The 19,956-nt window shown below is 39.2% G+C and overlaps 1 protein-coding gene and 1 long non-coding RNA gene across 2 annotated transcripts in view; one reads left to right on the plus strand and one right to left on the minus strand.

The window, feature by feature from the left end:
* LOC121483476 overlaps positions 1-19,956 on the minus strand; it is a 111,950-nt gene that overhangs the window by 19,990 nt on the left and 72,004 nt on the right. The window lies entirely within an intron of this gene.
* On the plus strand, positions 11,530-11,922 carry LOC121483475 (40S ribosomal protein S15a-like). The gene has a single exon (XM_041742064.1). The coding sequence runs from the start codon at positions 11,530-11,532 to the stop codon at positions 11,920-11,922; it is 393 nt and encodes a 130-aa protein (XP_041597998.1).

The following is a 19,956-nucleotide window of genomic DNA, read 5'->3' on the forward strand; positions in this document are numbered from 1 at the left end:
GAAATCTAGAAGAAATGGATGCATTCCTGGAAAGCCACAAACTACCAAAACTGGAGCAGGAAGAAATAGAAAACCTGAACAGGCCAATAACCAGGGAGGAAATTGAAGCAGTCATCAAAAACCTCCCAAGACACAAGAGTCCAGGGCCAGATGGCTTCCCAGGGGAATTCTATCAAACGTTTAAAGAAGAAATCATACCTATTCTACTAAAGCTGTTTGGAAAGATAGAAAGAAATGGAGTACTTCCAAATTCGTTCTATGAGGCCAGCATCACCTTAAATCCGAAACCAGACAAAGACCCCACCAAAAAGGAGAATTACAGACCAATATCCCTGATGAACATGGATGCAAAAATTCTCAACAAGATACTAGCCAATAGGATCCAACAACACATTAAGAAAATTATTCACCATGACCAAGTAGGATTTATCCCCGGGACACAAGGCTGGTTCAACACTCGTAAAACCATCAATGTGATTCATCATATCAGCAAGAGAAAAACCAAGAACCATATGATACTCTCATTAGATGCAGAGAAAGCATTTGACAAAATACAGCATCCATTCCTGATCAAAACCCTTCAGAGTGTTGGGATAGAGGGAACTTTCCTCGACATCTTAAAAGCCATCTACGAAAAGCCCACAGCAAATATCATTCTCAATGGGGAAGCACTGGGAGCCTTTCCCCTAAGATCAGGAACAAGACAGGGATGTCCACTCTCACCACTGCTGTTCAACATAGTTCTGGAAGTCCTCGCCTCAGCAATCAGACAACAAAAAGACATTAAAGGCATTCAAATTGGCAAAGAAGAAGTCAAACTCTCCCTCTTCGCCGATGACATGATACTCTACATAGAAAACCCAAAAGCCTCCACCCCCAGATTGCTAGAACTCATACAGCAATTTGGTAGCGTGGCAGGATACAAAATCAATGCCCAGAAATCAATGGCATTTCTATACACTAACAATGAGACTGAAGAAAGAGAAATTAAGGAGTCAATCCCATTTACAATTGCACCCAAAAGCATAAGATACCTAGGAATAAACCTAACCAAAGAGGTAAAAGATCTATACCCTAAAAACTATAGAACACTTCTGAAAGAAATTGAGGAAGACACAAAGAGATGGAAAAATATTCCATGCTCATGGATTGGCAGAATTAATATTGTAAAAATGTCAATGTTACCCAGGGCAATTTATACGTTTAATGCAATCCCTATCAAAATACCATGGACTTTCTTCAGAGAGTTAGAACAAATTATTTTAAGATTTGTGTGGAATCAGAAAAGACCCCGAATAGCCAGGGGAATTTTTAAAAAGAAAACCATATCTGGGGGCATCACAATGCCAGATCTCAGGTTGTACTACAAAGCTGTGGTCATCAAGACAGTGTGGTACTGGCACAAAAACAGACACATAGATCAATGGAACAGAATAGAGAACCCAGAAGTGGACCCTGAAATGTACGGTCATCTAATATTCGATAAAGGAGGGAAGACTATCCACTGGAAGAAAGACGGTCTCTTCAATAAATGGTGCTGGGAAAATTGGACATCCACATGCAGAAGAATGAAACTGGACCACTCTCTTTCACCATAAACAAAGATAAACTCAAAATGGATGAGAGATCTAAATGTGAGACAAGAGTCCATCAAAATCCTAGAGGAGAACACAGGCAACACCCTTTTTGAACTCAGCCACAGTAACTTCTTGCAAGATACATCCACAAAGGCAAAAGAAACAAAAGCAAAAATGAACTATTGGGACTTCATCAAGATAAGAAGCTTTTGCACAGCAAAGGATACAGTCAACAAAACTAAAAGACAACCTACAGAACGGGAGAAGATATTTGCAAATGACATATCAGATAAAGGGCTAGTTTCCAAAATCTATAAAGAACTTATTAAACTCAACACCAAAGAAACAAACAATCCAATCATGAAATGGGCAAAAGACATGAAGAGAAATCTCACAGAGGAAGACATGGACATGGCCAACAAGCACATGAGAAAATGCTCTGCATCACTTGCCATCAGGGAAATACAAATCAAAACCACAATGAGATACCACCTCACACCAGTGAGAATGGGGAAAATTAACAAGGCAGGAAACCACAAATGTTGGAGAGGATGCGGAGAAAAGGGAACCCTCTTACACTGTTGGTGGGAATGTGAACTGGTGCAGCCACTCTGGAAAACTGTGTGGAGGTTCCTCAAAGAGTTAAAAATAGACCTGCCCTACGACCCAGCAATTGCACTGTTGGGGATTTACCCCAAAGATTCAGATGCAGTGAAACGTCGGGACACCTGCACCCCGATGTTTCTATCAGCAATGGCCACAATAGCCAAACTGTGGAAGGAGCCTCGGTGTCCATCGAAAGATGAATGGATAAAGAAGATGTGGTTTATGTATACAATGGAATATTACTCAGCAATTAGAAACGACAAATACCCACCATTTGCTTCAACGTGGATGGAACTGGAGGGTATTATGCTGAGTGAAATAAGTCAATCGGAGAAGGACAAACAGTGTATGTTCTCATTCATTTGGGGAATATGAATAATAGTGAAAGGGAATATAAAGGAAGGGAAAAGAAATGTTGGGAAATATCAGGAAGGGAGACAGAACATAAAGACTCCTAACTCGGGGAAACGAACTAGGGGTGGTGGAAGGGGAGGAGGGCGGGTGTTGGAGGGGAATGGGTGACGGGCACTGAGGTGGACACTTGATGGGATGAGCACTGGGTGTTTTTCTGTATGTTGGTAAATTGAACACCAATAAAAATTAATTAAAAAAAAAAGAAATTTTATAGGGATTGCACTGAATCTATATATGGCTAAAATTAAACCTTCCAATACATGAACATGGGATATCTTTCCATTTATTTATATCTCCTTCAATTACTTTCATCAAAGTCTTACAGTTTTCAGTGTACAGATCTTCCAACTCATTGGTTAAATTTAAATTACTATTTTAGGGACGCCTGGGTTGCTCAGCTGTTAAGCACCTGCCTTTGGCCCAGGGCATGGTCCTGGAGACCCAGGATTGAGTCCCACATCAGGTTCCCTGCATGGAGTCTGCCTCTCTCTCTCTCTGCTTGTGTTTCTGACTCTCTCTCTCTCTCTCTCTCTCTCTCTCTCTCTCTGTCTCTCATGAATAAATAAAATCTTTTAAAAAAATAAAAAATAGGGATCCCTGGGTGGCACAGCGGTTTGGCGCCTGCCTTTGGCCCAGGGCGCGATCCTGGAGACCCGGGATCGAATCCCACATCGGGCTCCCGGTGCATGAAGCCTGCTTCTCCCTCTGCCTATGTCTCTGCCTCTCTCTCTCTCTCTCTCTCTCTGTGACTATCATAAATAAATAAATTTAAAAAAATTAAAAAAAAAAATAAAAAATAGGGCAGCCCGGGTGACTCAGTGGTTTAGCACCACCTTCAGCCCAGGGCGTTATCCTGAAGACCCGGGATTGAGTCCCACATCAGGCTCCCTGTATGGAGCTTGCCTCTCCCTCTGCCTGTGTCTCTGCCTCTCTCTGTGTGTGTCTCTCATGAATAAATAAATAAAATCTTTAAAAAAATAAAAAATAAATTCTTATTTTATTGTTTTGATGTTAATGTAAATGGGATTGTTTCTTAAATCTATTTTCAGACATTTCACTGTTGCTATATTGAAACAACTGATTTCTGTATGCTCTGGGCAGTACTTCCAATACTATACTGAATAGGAGTGGTGAGTGAGCACACTTTCTTGATCTTGATCTTACAGGAAAAGCCTTCAACATTTCACCATTGAGTATGATGTTAGTTGTGGGTTTGTCATATATAACATGTTGAGGTATTTTCCTTCTTTACCCAATTTGTGGAGAGCTTTTACATAAAAGATTGTTGAATTTTGTCAAATGCTTTTTCCACATCTACTGAAATAATTATGTTGCTTTCATCTTTCTATATATTAATGTGATACATCACATTTATTGATGCCCATATATTGAACCAACCTTGAATACCCACACACTTGATCATGGTATATGATTCTTTTAATGTGTTGCTGAATTTGGTTTGTTAGTATTTTGTTGAAAGTTTCTGCATCTATAATCTTCAAGGATATTGGCCTCTGTTTTCTTTTCTTGTAGTATTTTCATCTGGCTTTGGTATCAAAGTAATACTGGATTTATAAAATGAGTTTGGGTATTTTCCTCACCTCAATTTTTTCAAAGTATTTGAGGGAAGGATCAGCATTAATTTTTGTTTAAATGTTTGATAGAATTTGTCAGTAAAACCATTTGGTTCTGGGCTTATATTTTTGGGGAAGTTTTTGACCACTGCTTCAATGTCCTTATTGGTCTGTTCACATTTTCCACATCTTTACAATTCAGTTTTGGTAGGTTGACTGTTTCTAGGAATTTATCTATTTATTCCAGGTTATCCAATTTGTTGCCCTATAATTGTTCTAGAAAGTAGTCTCTTATGATACTTTGTATTTCTATGTTATGAAATGTAATGCCTTCTCTTTCATTTCTGATTTTATTTATTTGAATATCTAAATATTTAAGGGCTCCTTGGAAAAGAACCTATCCTCCTATGCCCCCTGTACAAAAGCCTAACAGGAAAAGATAAATTAATTCAAGAACTCTTGGCCCTAAATAAAATAGTAAAACCTAGGTTCCCTTTCCCAAATCCTAATACTCCTCTCACTTCTATATTATCTGACACTACTTACTTCTCTGTTGCTGACTTGGGTTCTGTCTTCTTCAGTAGACCCCTCCACCTTGATTCCTAGCACCTACTTGCCTTCACCTGGGAAAATCAACAATACACTTGGATATTATGCCTCGGGAATTTACAGGAGACCCTACCTATTTTTTCCAGACTTTAAATGTAAATTTAAAATATTTGGCTTTCCCTTGTAATTCAATCCTCATTTAATATGTAGATGATTTATTTCTTTGCTCCATAACATCCTACAGATTACTGACAGATAACCAATACATAAGATTCAAAAGAGACAAATTTTCCAGAGACTAAATATAACAATGCTGTCTGCAGGTGCATTATCTAAGACATGACATCTGCCTTAAGGAAAAAAACTTTGTCCCCAGAACACATCAAGACTTTCCTTAGTTACTCTTTGCCTAAAGGAAAGACACAATTTCAGGGTTCTCCACAATTAGTGGCTATTGTAAGAGGTGCTTTACACCTCTGCTATAGTATGCACTATACTATATATAGTATGACTACAGAAACAGTGTCTGAATCCCTACCACCGGACTTATCCTCTGCAATACCATCTGATCCCTTAAAATCTCCTTTTCCTCTGCCCCCTACTTGGGGCTCCCAAATTATTCTTGCCATTCTTGCTATTCAAAGTGGCTACTTATTTCTTATATTCCACATATGAGTGAAACCATATGATAATTGTCTTTCTCCAATTGACTTATTTCACTTAGCAAAATACCCTCCAGTTCCATCCATGTCAATATAAATGGTAGGTATTCATACCTCCTGATGCCTGAGTAATATTCCGTGTGTGTGCACCGTGTGTGTGTGTATATATATATATATATATATATATACACACACATATATACATATATATGCATATACACACATATATGTGTGTATGTGTGTATATCACCAAGAAATAGGGCAAGGGACCATAAGGGAAAGTGGGGAAACTGGGAAAAAAGCAGAGAGGAAGACAAACTATGAGACTCTTAACTCCGAGAAACAAACTGAGGGATGCTGGAGGGGAGGTGAGTAGGAGGGATGGGGTAACTGGGTGATGGGCATTAAGGAGGGCATGTAATGTGATGAGCACTGGGTGTTCTATGCAACTGATGAATTACTGAAAGCTACATCTGAAACTAATGATGTACTATATGTTGGCAAATAGAATTTAAATTTTTAAAAAAAGTGTAGCTGGTTAGTGCCAAGGTGGATAGTAAGAAGACTGTCCTACAAAAATTTGTGATTGTGTGTTTTGGTAGGTCTGGTAGTTCCCTGAGGGACTGGTTTCTATGCTTGCCTTTGTATAAGGCACTTGGACTACAGTGGCTACCCATGGACATTTAAAATGTGAACATTCCAGGAATGTTACTCAGCCATTAAAAAAAAGAATGAGGGAAACCTGGGTGGTTCAGTGGTTTAGTGCCTCCCTTCAGCTCAGGTCGTGATCCTGGAGTCCGGGGATTGAGTCCCACATCGGGCTCCCTGCATGGAGCCTGCCTCTTCCTCTGCCTATGTCACTGCCTCTCTCTGTGTGTCTCTCATGAGTAAATAAATAAAATCTTTTAAAAAATAAAATAAATAAAAAATAAAAAAGAATGAGATCTTGTCATTGGGCAACAGCATGGATGAGCCTAGAAGGTATAATGCTAAGTGAAATATATCAATCAGAGAAAGACAGATACCATATGATTTTACTCAGATGTGGAATTAAAAAAAAACAATAAATGAACAAATAAAAAAGAGACCAAAAAACCAGACTCTTAACTATAGAGAGCAAACTGGTGGTTGCCAGAAGGGAAGTGGATGGGGGGATGGGTAAAATAGGTGAAGGGAATTATGAGAACACTTAACTTTTTTAAAAAAAGATTTATTTATTCATGAGAGACACAGAGAGAGGCAGAAACATGGGCAGAGGGAGAAGCACCCTCCATGCAGGGAGCCTGATGCGGGACCTGATTCCAGGACCCTGGAATCATGACCTGAGCCAAAGGCAGATGCTCAACCACTGAGCCAACCAGGAGCCCTGAGAACACTTATCTTAATGAGTACTGAGGAATATATAAAATTACTTAATCATTATACTATATACCTGAAACTAATATAACACTGTATGTTAGTTGTACTTCAATTATAAAAGGAATGTGAGGGATCCCTGGGTGGCTCAGCGGTTTAGAGCCTGCCTTTGGCCCAGGGCGTGATCCTGGAGTCCTGGGATCAAGTCTCACATCATGCTTTCTGCATGGAGCCTGCTTCTCCCTCTGCCTGTGTGTGTGTGCGTGTGTTTCTCATGAATAAATCAATAATCTTAAAAAAAAAAAGAATGTGAATGTTCTAAAAGCCACCGAAGCATGCATATACTTGAAAAATATTTAAAATGGTTAATCTTATACTTATTTTACCACAAAAATTATGCTGTTTTTCAGTGCTCTCTTAAAGCCATGTCGTGATGTGCTTTTTTTATTCAACAAGCTCTCTTAATTTTTAGTACACAATACGTTTTTAAAATTGTTTTAAAGACTTTATTTTTAAGTAGTCTCTACACTCAATGTGGGGGGGGGCTTGAACTTATAACCCCAAGATCAAGAGTTGCATGCTCTACTGACTGAGCCAGCCAGGTGCCCTCTCAACAAGTTTTTAAGAAGGATATATAGCAAAACAATATGGACAGATTACACATTTCATCTGAAAAATTTACTTTTCTTTAATTTCCCAACATATCTTTTCCTAACTGAACCATCCAAGTTAAATCAAATTCAGCAAGTAATTTCCAAATGCTGACTTCATCTACTATTGCATAGCTCTGATCCATGGTACCATATAAAACAGGTAGCATACATAACACATGTACACACTTCATAAGTAATGAAATAGTCAGAAATCAGGATCACTCAAGCTCTATTTGCATAAATAACCATGATAGGTCCATCTACTTGGCAGTCCTTCAAAGAAACCAAATAATATATGCAAATAATATAACACTAGATCCATGAGGAAAATTCCAGCAGGCAGGACTGACCTTTGAAAAATATATATGTGGGAATCAGACATTCAGGAAGCAATAAGAATCAGCAGGACTATAGTACTTTTGAGTACCACAAGAAATTTCTGATTTTAAATTGACATTGAGGGGATCCCTGGGTGGCTCAGCAGTTTAGCGCCTGCCTTTGGCCCAGGGTGCGATCCTGGAGTCCCGGGACTGAGTCCCACATCAGGCTCCCTGCATGGAGCCTGCTTCTCCCTCCTCCTGTGTCTCTGCCTCTCTCTCTCTCTGTGTGTATCATAAATAAGAAAATAAATAAATCTTAAAAACAAAAAAAATAATAAAAAGAATGAATAAAATCTTTAAAAAATAAATTGACATTGAACTTTCACATTGCTTTTTGTTGAGAATGTATCAATTACTCTTCAAATACTACCATCTTTCCATAGAATCATAAACTACAATAATGATTCAGAAGAAGAGGAACTAATTAATTTCCACCACTACATATAAACCTTCAGATGAGTCTTAAATGAAATCCAGAGTTTGTAAGAAAAGCAGGAGAAACAGAAGGGAATTTGGGGACTGCAAATGAACCAATTTCTTGGTGTCTAATCCTCAAACTACCTTTTAGGTTTGTTTCCTCCCTGGGCCCTACATTGAAACTATTTTTCCTACTAAACTGCATTTAGTAAGCCATAATTAATTCATGCCATCTGTATTATTACTATTTTCCAGGTTCACTGTTGATTCAGAAATTAATCAACAATCCATAATTATGAAGGTTTTATAATAATATTATGAAATCACATAAATCACTGTCATGTTTGTGATAAGCTATAAAGTCAAGCAAGCCTGCAGAAACTTATGTACTGCTCACTGATACCAATCGTTTGATGTGGCCATCAATCTGTGCTCAAGTCCAAGTTTAGTTACGCACCGGAAATATTTAAGTATCATGATTCTCACATAGGGCTCTGCTCTCCGTAACTGTTGCACCAACTACCTGCCCAGAAATTCCTATGCTGTCACCAAGAGACAATCAGATGTTCTTTCTCTGCATACTGGGTTTATGTAAACCAAACAAAAAGCAAAGATATTTGAAATTTTGGTTAGCTTGTTCAGCCTCATGATGGGAACATGTACAACCTTCATTAAAATTTTGAAATACTGGAAACAGATGCTTATTCTTTTATCTCTACACACATATAAATATAAGGATGTTAGGGGCGTCTGGGTGGCTCAGTCACTTAGGCATCTGTCTTCAGCACAGGTCATGATTCTGGGATCCTGGGATTGAGCCAAGAGTCTGGCTCCCTGCTCAGCAGGGAGTCTGCTTCTCCCTCTCCCTCTGCAGCCCCCCCTGCTTGTGTCAAATAAATAAAATAAAATATTTTTAAAAAATAAGGATGTTAAATAAGTAAGTTTTTTAGTTAAATGGAAAGCACCAGGATTATATGGCAGTATTGGTTTTTAAAGACAGGAAAGAAATTTTATTAGACTTAAATTTAAATAAGATACATTCAAAGTAATCACTCAGTTGACTGTGATCTTACTGCACTTAGTACATATTATTGTTATTATAGGAATGTCATTATATTCCAATGATCTTCTTATCTTTGTGATCCCAATACATATTGCAGCACCTGGTAGGTATAGGTAGTTAATGTATATCTGTTGAACAGAGGGCTTCATTTTGCCCAGCCTGAAGAATATCAGTCTTTTTTTTAAAGATTTTATTTATTTATTCATGAGACACACAGAGAGATGCAGACACAGGCAGAGGGAGAAGCAGGCTCCCGCCAGGAAGCCCAATGCAAGACTTGATCCCGGGATTCCAGGATCACGCCCTGAGCCAAAGGCAGATGCTCAACCGCTGAGCCACCCAGGCGTGTCCTCCCTACCCCCGAATATCAGTCTTTAAACCTTATTTTGTTCCACAAAAGAAGGGAGGTATATTGTTTCCCAAGGCAAAATGCGTATGTGAAAGACATGAGAATGTCAAGGGAGCAAAAGTAAACCTCAGTTCTACATCTAAATGCTTCAACAAACAATTACATGATAAGCTTATTCCTTCACCTTGGGCCCACCACTACTCAATAATGGCAGAAAGTCTGAAGTTTAAGCTAGTGATTAGAAATGAGGCTTTGAAATCACACAGACCTGGGTCCATAGTCTGGCAATGCTATCTACTATGTGTTTGGGGGCAAGTCACTTATTCTCATCAAACTTGATTTTTCTTGTCCATGAAATGACATGATAATATCAACTTCAAAGGGCATCTAAAGGCCAGACCTACCCTAGAACCATTAAAGTCTTAGTGAAGATATTTATGACCAAATAAAATGCAGGGCACTTTTCCCCCTTTCTTAAATGTAAGTATAGTTGACACACAATATTATATTAGTTTCAAATGTACAATAGTGATTCAACAATTCCTCCCTGTGTGTGTGGCACATATACAGTTAAAAAGAGGCAGAACAAGGGCAGCCCAGGTGGCTCAGCGGTTTAGCGCTGCCTTCAGCCCAGGGTGTGATCCTGGAGACCCAGAATCGAGTCCCACGTTGGGCTTCCTGCTTGGAGCCTGCTTCTCCTTCCTCTTGTGTCTCTGCCTCTCTCTCTTTCTCTGTGTGTCTCTCATGAATAAATAAATAAAATCTTTTAAAAAAGAGGCAGAACAAGTATTACTGTTTGTGTCTTTTGGATGAAAAAGGAGAAGGCAAAATATTGTGGTATAATAAAGCTTAGACCTCAGAGTCAGACCTGGGTTTAAATTCTGGCTCTTAGCAACCTAGAGCACCTAAACTGTCTGAACCTCAGTATTCCTAATATGTAAAATGGGTATGATAATGCCTACCCTCAAACAGCTGTTTGGGGGTATAAAATGATATGACAGGAGGAATTAACCACATGATCACACTTATTATTATCAAGCCTCAGCAAAGTAAAGGGACTTGTCTCAGTTTACATTCTTAATAGCAGGACCCAGTCTAGAATCTATGAGGCCTGACTCTACCATCAGATCTTTCAGAAATAGCTATTGCTGGGCTTTCATATTTTCAAAATGTGTCTCAGGACGCCTGGGTAGCTGCAGCTGAGCTCCTACCTTCGGCCTAGGGCGTGATCCTGGAGTCCTGGGATAGAGTCCCACATTGGGCTCCCTGTGGGGAGCCTGCTTTTCTCTCTGCTTGTGTCTCTGCCTCTCTCTCTGTGTGTGTCTCTCTTGAATGAATTTTAAAAACTTAATAAATAAATGGAAAATAAAAATGTCTCTCTGCTGGTTTCCTATGGCAACTAAACATTTATTAAATTTTCTTTTTTTTTTTTTTGTTCATTTCTTGACATTCTTAGAAATATGCCATGGTAACACAATACCAAACCAATCAGTATAACAGTGATACATTCAACCAATGTATGGCATTGTTCTCATGGCATCATTCTGAATTTTTTGTTATGGAGTTACTGCTACAATATCAAATATGATGTCAACAAAACAGAACTGCCCACATGAAAGATCTGCCCAAAAAGAAATTCTGTGTCACTAAAGGAACTATATTAACAGTGTCTCAGGTAGCACAATATCACAAACTAATGGTAGCACTGAGAATCTGAATATATTGATAAATGCCAAAGTGTTATTAACTGTCCAAATATTCTCTATAAAAGAGAAATAAAATATCAGAAAATCTAAGGAAATGGTTTTCACTACTATTTGAAGAGTAAATTGGTATATTACACACTTGAAAAGAGGAAGTACAGTGTGCAAAACAGTCTGCTTAAGAGTGAAATGAATGCTCTTTCCACCATCTTTCAAGGCCACCATAATGGTGTGCACAAATGTCCTGGCAGATGCTCTCAAGAGCATTAACAATGCTGAAAAGAGTGGCAAACGCCAAGTTCCTATTAGGCCATACTCCAAAGCTATCATCCGGTTTCTAACTGTGATGATGACGAATGGTTACATTGGTGAATTTGAAATCATTGAAGATCATAGAGCTGGGAAAATCATTGTGTACCTCAAAGGCAGGTCAAACGAGTGTGGAGTCATCAACCCCAGATTTGATGTACAACTCAAAGATTTAGATAAAGGGTGGAATAATCTGCTCCTGTCCCACCAGTTTGGTTTCATTGTACTGACAACTTCATCTGGCATTGTGGACCATGAAGAAGCAAGATTTAAAGACACAGGAGGGAAAATCCTGGGATTCTTTTTCTAGGGATGTGATAAAGGCATGCAAAAAATGCCTCAATGGAAAAAAAAAGAAACGAATGATGAATGGATGAATAATGTTACCTACCCTAAAAAGAAGTCATGGCTTTTACCAATGAGTTTAGGATTACTCCTTTTTAGATACATATTAAGCTTCACCAAATTTTAAAAAATTGAAGCTTAAAAAATTTATTTGTAAGATTTAATTAAATCATCCACAAATTTCATTAGATAAAATGTTTTAAATTTCCTAAAATGTTCTCAATAATCTTAGGAAATCAACAGTCATGGGGCACCTGGGTCAGTGGTTGAGCATCTGCCTTTGGCTCAGGTTGTGATTCTGGGGTCCTGGGATTGAGTCCTGCATTGGGCTCCCCGCCAGGAGCCTGCTTCTCCCTCTGCCTATGTCTGCCTCTCTCTGTGTGTCTCTCATGAATAAATAAATAAAATCTTTTAAAAAAAAGAAATCAACAGTTGTAATTACTATTTCCCCATCACAAATATCCCAAATTTATCTATGTGGCTGTCTAGCCAAAGTAAAAGTCTTCAGAAGAAAATTGAAAATTTGCTGAGATAACATAGAAATTTGGGAAAATACTATTCATAATCTTATGGCACCCAAGCCTTCTACTTTACTTACACTGATTTAGAATCAGCTAGAACAATTTTGCTTAAAAATCCTTCAGTTGGAGTAAACAGCAAAAATCCTGTACACAAATGATTCTACCATTCATACTAACTCCCATTAAACATTCTATTCACTTAAATGCCTTTCTCCTCTGGACTGAAATTCAACATCCCAGGGCAGAACCATTTGGTGGTGTCATGGGAGCACATTTTTCATTTGATAAACATTCCGCCAGGTGCTGATGACACATCAAAGAAGCAGATGCTCCCTCCTCTGTAAAGGGCATAGAGTCTAAATGAGAGAAGACCTACACAGAATTGTGCAAATGTTATGTACAGTGGGGTCCTAAATAGAAAGAAAGAATGGAAGAGGCACCTAACATGTGTTGGGGTCCCTGGGAAGTAGATTTAGAGATGGAAATTAGCATGCAACAAATTTGTTGGGAATGTTCTCAGAAGTTGCACCTAGAGAGGAGTAAATGAAGCAGGATTAGGAAAAGGAAGGAGTTGGTATATGATAATACAGTCACAGCAAAAGCCTCAGCTCATCTCATGGGGAGCACTGGGGATGGAATGGCCCTCGAAAGTTTTTTTTCAAATTGTGGTAAGTCTGAGTCTATGCATCCCTGAATCAGCTACTCATTGGATACAGGCTCCCTCTCCCCTCAGCCACTCAGAGAAAATAAATCCTGAACCCCTGGAGAGGAATTCAGCTGAGAACTGCCAGCCACTTATACTCTCAAGAGCTGAGGTGATGAGCATTTCAGTTTTGTAGGCTTCGGGGAGAAAGGGAATTGGGCAATACAACACGGTATCCATTACTACCCACCCTTTGTTTCACTCCGATCCATGTGCCTCATGTTACTTCTGAAGGCAGAACCTTCAGGAATTTCATGGGCTTTTCCTAAGGGAAGCATCTAAGAGAAAAGTTACCAGAATGAGCCACTGCCCTGTGCTGAAGCTGGTCTCCATCTAATTCTAATTCATTTTCCTCTTACACTCTCCATTCTAGATAAACCTTGCCCTCAACTATCAGCTCTCCAGGTTGGTGGATTACCTCGTGGAGTGACCCAGACCACCATCCTTGATCAGCCTGAGACCCCAGTTATAAGGCTCTTCTTGGGGCAATGGGTACTTCAACTGTTCATCTATTGTCAAAACTGGCAGGTAAGTAGCAAGAGAAATGGAAGTGAATCACCTAGGTGCCAAACATGTCCTCTCAGCCCCATTGTGTCCTGATGATCAGGATCAGTGATTCCTGCCATTTAGGAGCTCCTTTCTGTGCTTGCTTACCATTAATGTTTGATGAGAGCCTTGCTATGTGCCCTGGTGGAAGCATTTCCCTCTGGGAACCAAAACTCCTGAACCCACAGGATCCAGACCTCTGGGAACAGGAAGGATAAACTCTGAAAGTGGGTCACTAGGAGTGATGATGATGAGTAGGCCACTCCTACTTATACCCCTTGTTTCCTGGACTCATGCATTCTAACTGCTGAGAACATAGCAGAAGGTACTGGCTGCTGTGATCCAAATGTTTATGCTCCCCCAAAATTGATATGTTGAATTTCTAATGCCCAAAGATGATGGTATTAGGTGAGGCCTTTGGGAGATGCTTAGTTCATAGGCATGAAGCCTCCATGAATGGGATTAGTGCTCTTGTAAAAGAGACTGCAGAGATATCTGAAACCCATTCCATTGTGACACATCTAGAAGGCAATGGCTATGAACCAGGACAGAGCTCTCACCAGAATGTGACCATGCTGGTGCCTTGACCTTGGACTTTCTAACATCCAGAGCTATGAGAAATAAAATTCTGTTGTTTATAAGCTACCCAGTCTGTGTAACAGACCAAGACACTGGTGCTTAATTTAGAGTGCATTCTATATCCTTGAAGATGATGCCCTATCCCAGCAGAAGATCACCTCTGAGCCGATACCTCAGCTCTATTTCCTTACTTTCAGGCTGGCAGCATGTCAGTCAAGTGTTATGTGACAGGACTTGTAGATCTCATGATTATGTATTCACTACTGTACCTCCTTTACTGTAAAATAAGGCCCTTGGTCTGATGTTCCTACATCACAGAGTGAGGAACAAATATGAAGGTTCTGCCAATGAGCAGGTAAGTATGCCAATTACACATTCAGGGACTCGGAAAATAATCGTGCTGGGGGCAGGCAGGAGGATATTTCAGGAAGAAGGGAAAGTATGAAAAATGTATAATGTCCTGAAACACCTGGTGGTTTAAGGTAATTACAAGCATGGCAGAAGGGCTGGAGCACAAGATTTTTGAGGTAGGGGAAAAGTGAAATCAGAGGTAGGAAGGGGGCAGGCAGGTCATGTAGATCACTGAATGGAATGCTAAAGATTTCTGACATAATTTTAAACAACAAGATACTGTGCTGAAATTTATATTTTCTAGTATTTTAAACCACAAAATAATGTGCTAAAATTAACATTTTCTAAAACTTTACTCTGCAACAATGTGAATGTTAGATTGGATAGGGTAAGACTTGTCAGGAAGACTTATAAAAGATAGTATGTGGGGTGTGAGAAAAAAGAGCATATTCAAAAGTCACTATAGGGTTTTTGACCTGAGAAACTAGAAATTAACTGAGATGGAGAAAACTGCAGGAGGAGCTTGCTTGGGGGAGATCAGCAGTTCAGTTGGACATATTAGATATCTAAGTGAAGATGTCAAGGAGGCAGCTGGATATATTAATACGGAGTTCAGGTAAGAGCTCCAGGCTGGCAATATAAATTTGGGAAACACTAGCAAATAGATAAAATCTAAAATTAAGGTATTGAAAGAGATCTGCAGCAAAATGAGTACAAATAACAATAGAGGGTCCAAAACAGCCTGGCAATTTCCAAAAATTTAGAAGACAGAAGTTTGAGGAGGAATCAGGAGAATGAGAAGGAGCAACCAGTAAGGGATTAGGAAAACATGGCCCTGGAAGCCGAGTGAAGCAAATATTTCTGAGACGAAGGAGGAATCAGCTATGTCAAATGCTGCTAAGTCCAGTGAGCTGAGAAATGAAGAATAGCTATTGGACTTAGCAATGCAGAGGTCATTGGTGACCTTCATCTAGAGCATTGTTCCTGGAGAGGCAGAAGCAAAGGCCTGGATTTTAAGAAGAGGAATTTAAGACAAGTTATATAGGCAACTATCCTCAAGAGCACTGCTGGGGAAAGGAGAGAAAAAATGAGTGGGAAATACCAGAAAGGGAGACAGAACATGAGAGACTCCTAACTCTGGGAAACGAACAAGGGGTGGTAGAAAGGGGGGTGAGGGGGTGACTGGGTGACGGGCACTGAGGGGGGCACTTGATGGGATGAGCACTGGGTGTTATACCATATGTTGGCAAATTGAACTCCAATAAAAATAAATAAAATAAATAAATAAAACAGTAAAACAAAAAAAAAAAAAAAGAGCACTGCTGTGAAGCAGGGCAGAGTAATGTGGTAGCAAATGGCTAAGGGAGAAGAGTGATCAAGAGGTCAAGACAGTTAATATCCAGTTTGGGGGATTTTGTTTTGTTTAGTTAGACTTTTTTTGGTGGGGGAGAAGTAACAGCATAGTTGTCTTCTGAAGTGAAATATCTGGTATGAAAAGGCATGTTGTGGGAGGGAGTGCGCAGGATTCCGGGAATAACATCGTCATGTTAGAAAGCAAGGGAGTTCAGGGTCTGATCCAAGAAGTGGGTGGATTGGTCATTAGGCGGGAGCACAGTTCATGGCCAGTCACAGCAGGAGAGACTGATACAGGTAGGTGGGGAGATGCAGTACTGGACGTCTGACCGGGTCTCTTCTAATTGCTTCCACTTCCTCAGTGAAATAGGAAGCACAGTTGTTTGTTTCTTTAAGTGTTTGCTTGCCTATTTTCTGAACTTTTGAGCACACTGCCTTAATCCATTCATCCTGCCAGCCTCTAATTGCCTTTTTACTCTATCTGAAAATTCCCTGGTAACCAGAGGTCTCTGCAGTCAATAACATCTATGAGAGAGAAGACAAGAAGTGGCCAAATATTCCAATTGATATTGTGGAGCCGAGTTCAGTCTGTAATACAGAACCAAGACTCTTCAAGGGGAAATTACCTTCTTGAGTTGGACCTTAACATGGAGTCTATTTGACCCAGTTCTATGATATTTCTCCTTCTACTCTGCTCTGCTAGCTTCACTGTAGCATTCAAGGCTTTGGCCTTGGGCTGTAAGAGTCTTTCTAGTTCTCATGGTCCACATTAAACAAGATCCTACACTGCCAGCTTTCATCTTCAAGATAAGAGAAATAGTCTCTTAAAAAGGCAGTGGATATAAAAGCCTTAGAGAGGTGGTTTTCAAACTTGGCTGATCATTGGACTCATCTGAATCACTCATTAAAAAATACATACCTCAGGGTCTCTCTCTTAAGTATAGATTAAAGCAGGTCCCAGATATGATGTTACCTAAACTCACTCAACCTTGGTGGACTCATCAGGAACAGTGGAGACTGAAATACCTTTTTATTTCTAGTACAGTGCCTGGAATGCTCTACAAATGAAAAGTATGTTTAAAAAGTGGTACCTCCTCTCCCTTTTTATCCCATCCCCTAGCATACCTAGTCCTTTCCCTATTTTTTATTGTGTCAAAATATACATAACGTAAAATTTACCATATTAACCATTTTTAAGTGTACAGTTCAGTTGCATTAAATATATTTATACTGCTGTGCAACCCCTCCCTATTTTTTAAATGTTTCTTTTATTGGAATACTTTTAGATTCACAGAAAAATGCAAAGATAATACAGAGTTCCCACATATTCCTTATCCAGTTTCCCCTATTGTTATCATCTTACAATATGATGTAAAATTTGTCAAAACTAAGACACCAACACTGACTCTAGACTTAATTCACATTTCAATAGTTTTTTTTTTTCTTTTTCATTTAAAGTTCTTCTTCTATTCCTGGATCCAATCCATGACACACATCTATTTTTAAAAAATTATGTGTCAACTTTTTAGCGAGAGCTTTCTAAAATCATTACACTTTAAATACCCAAGATCGTGCTTTATTTTGCTATTAGCAAGTAGAATTTTTCTCCTTTTATCTATGAGGGTAGAAACAACCCATACCAGGGCATGTGGGTGGCTCAGTCAGTTAACCATCTGACTTCAGCTTGGATCATGATCTCCAGGTCCTGGGATAGAGGCCTGCATCAGGCTTCGCACTCAGCAGGGAGTCTGCTTCTCATCCTTTCCCTCTCCCTCTCCCTCTGCCCCTCCCCCTGCTCATGCACTCTCTCTGTCTCAAATAAATAAAATCTTTTTTTTCTTTTTTAAAGAAACAACCCATACCTTCTAGGCACCAAGAAAAAATATTTTTTCTTTATGGACTAGTAGTATATCCCCTAGATGCCACAGATGTTGATACAGCTTTAGAAGTGACTTCCATACCCTGACTTCAGCTTATAGAGAAGGAGTAAGGAACAGTATATATGAAGCTACACTATATAAAAGACACTAAGCATTATGAGTAAGGTGTATTCCCTCCTTGGCAGGGAGATATCAAAATCAGGCTCATAAAGTGATCATTCATTCATCCAACATTTACTGTGATCCTACTATATGTTCACATAATGGTAGACACTTGAAATACAAAGACAAGGAGGCAAAATCTGTGTTCTCAATTTGTTCAGTTTAATGGAAGAGACAGACATGTAAGGGATTAATTGTAATACACCATAACAAAGGCTGGCATTGAGGCAAATGTAGGTTACAATGACTGTGATGAGGCCAAGTAAGCCTTTTCCTTGAAAAGAAGTTGAGAGAAGTCTCATCAAGGATCGGGAGAGAAGAGTGTCTTACAAGTAGAGTGAACTTGAATAAAAGAACAGGGGAGATTGTGGCAAATCTGGTCCTTTTAGTAGTTTGATATGGCTCAAGTGTTGGTGTGCATACATGGGAATAGATGGTATATGACTGAAAAAGGATGAGACCGGTTATGTGGGAAAGACTGAACATAATATGAGATGTTCATGATTTTAGGCTTAATTCTGAATGGGATGTAGGTTCATTAAAGAAGCGATCAACTTCTTATTTCTACCAAATTATACTTTCATGGATGCAATACTAAACTAATGCCAAGAACTGCCTGTCTCCAGGCTTCTTGTTTTATGAGAAAAGCTAACCGCTATTTGTTTAAACTGCTGTAAGTAGTTTCTACTAATTGTAGCCTTATGAATTCTTTGCTTATAACCCACATCTTCCACTATTTCCTTACATTTCAGTCTCATTGAGGTTATGGCTTCATGACACCTGGGAGAACTATCCCATCCCCATACTTACTCCCAATGAAGCCAATGTTGCCTGATAAAGACAAAGTAGGCACACATAGAGAATATACTTGAGTGCTACAAGAAAGTACACAGCATTAACATCCTGGAAGAAGAAAAATAAATGAAAATAAGGGATGCAAAATAATCAACTGACATTTCCACAGTTGCCTTACTTTGTAAGCCATACTCAATGACTTTCTGGCAGGTCTGCCTCTGAAACAATACTTGCTTGCAGAAGTTAGAATCAGAGGTGCCAATGGCTCTCTGCATTGGGTAAACTGATCACAGTTTTCAGCCAATGAGTCCGATGTGACTGACTGAGATGAGAGGAAGTGCATGAGAGCTATGAGCAGGGGTCTAACCTTCTGTGTTATTTAGGTGGGACGGTGGGTCAGTGTGAACACTTTAAGCATATTCATTTAACAATTCAGTTCTATTAACTCTATAGCATAAGAGGGAGAGGAGTTAAACCACAAAAAACTCATCTCACTGTAATGAAGTGCTGTGTTTTCAATTATCTGAACTGCTATATTTCACCAAAATGTTTAAAAGTGGAATAACAAGCACGTCTTGTGTTTTTTACTGCTCAACTAAAATTTTTTTAAAAAGATAATCAAGGTTATATTCAATGCCACCATTTTAAATGAAATAGTATCAATAAATTTCAAATTATTGAGTGCATTTTCTTCATTCCATTAATTACACTCTTCAATGCAATTCTGGGCTATTAGAAAGGAAGTGTGCTTAGTAATACCAAAGAGACAAATAAAAATCTTTTTAGAGGATTATCAGTATAGGTGTTTAGACCACAAAAATTAATTAATTTTAGTGAATACTTGTTCCAAAACATAGTATTAATAATCAATTACTGAAGTGTTGAAAGAGCATACTTTTTATTTTTTTAAGATTTACTTGAGAAAGAAAGAGAGAGAGAGAAAAGAGGGTCATCAGAGGGAGAGAGAGATAGAATCCCAAGCATACTTCACCCTCAGCACAGAGCCCAACACGGGGCTCGATCCCAGGACCTTGAGCTTATGCATGACCTGAGCCAAAACCGAGAAGTGGACACTCAATCGACTGAGCCACCCAGGCACCCCAAGAGCA

Source organism: Vulpes lagopus, chromosome X (assembly GCF_018345385.1).
Source record: "Vulpes lagopus strain Blue_001 chromosome X, ASM1834538v1, whole genome shotgun sequence".
NCBI classification, from domain to species: domain Eukaryota; kingdom Metazoa; phylum Chordata; class Mammalia; order Carnivora; family Canidae; genus Vulpes; species Vulpes lagopus.

Excerpts from the sequence above, each read along its gene's own strand:
- LOC121483475 (XM_041742064.1), top strand. The coding sequence starts at position 11,530 with ATGGTGTGCACAAATGTCCTGGCAGATGCTCTCAAGAGCATTAACAAT.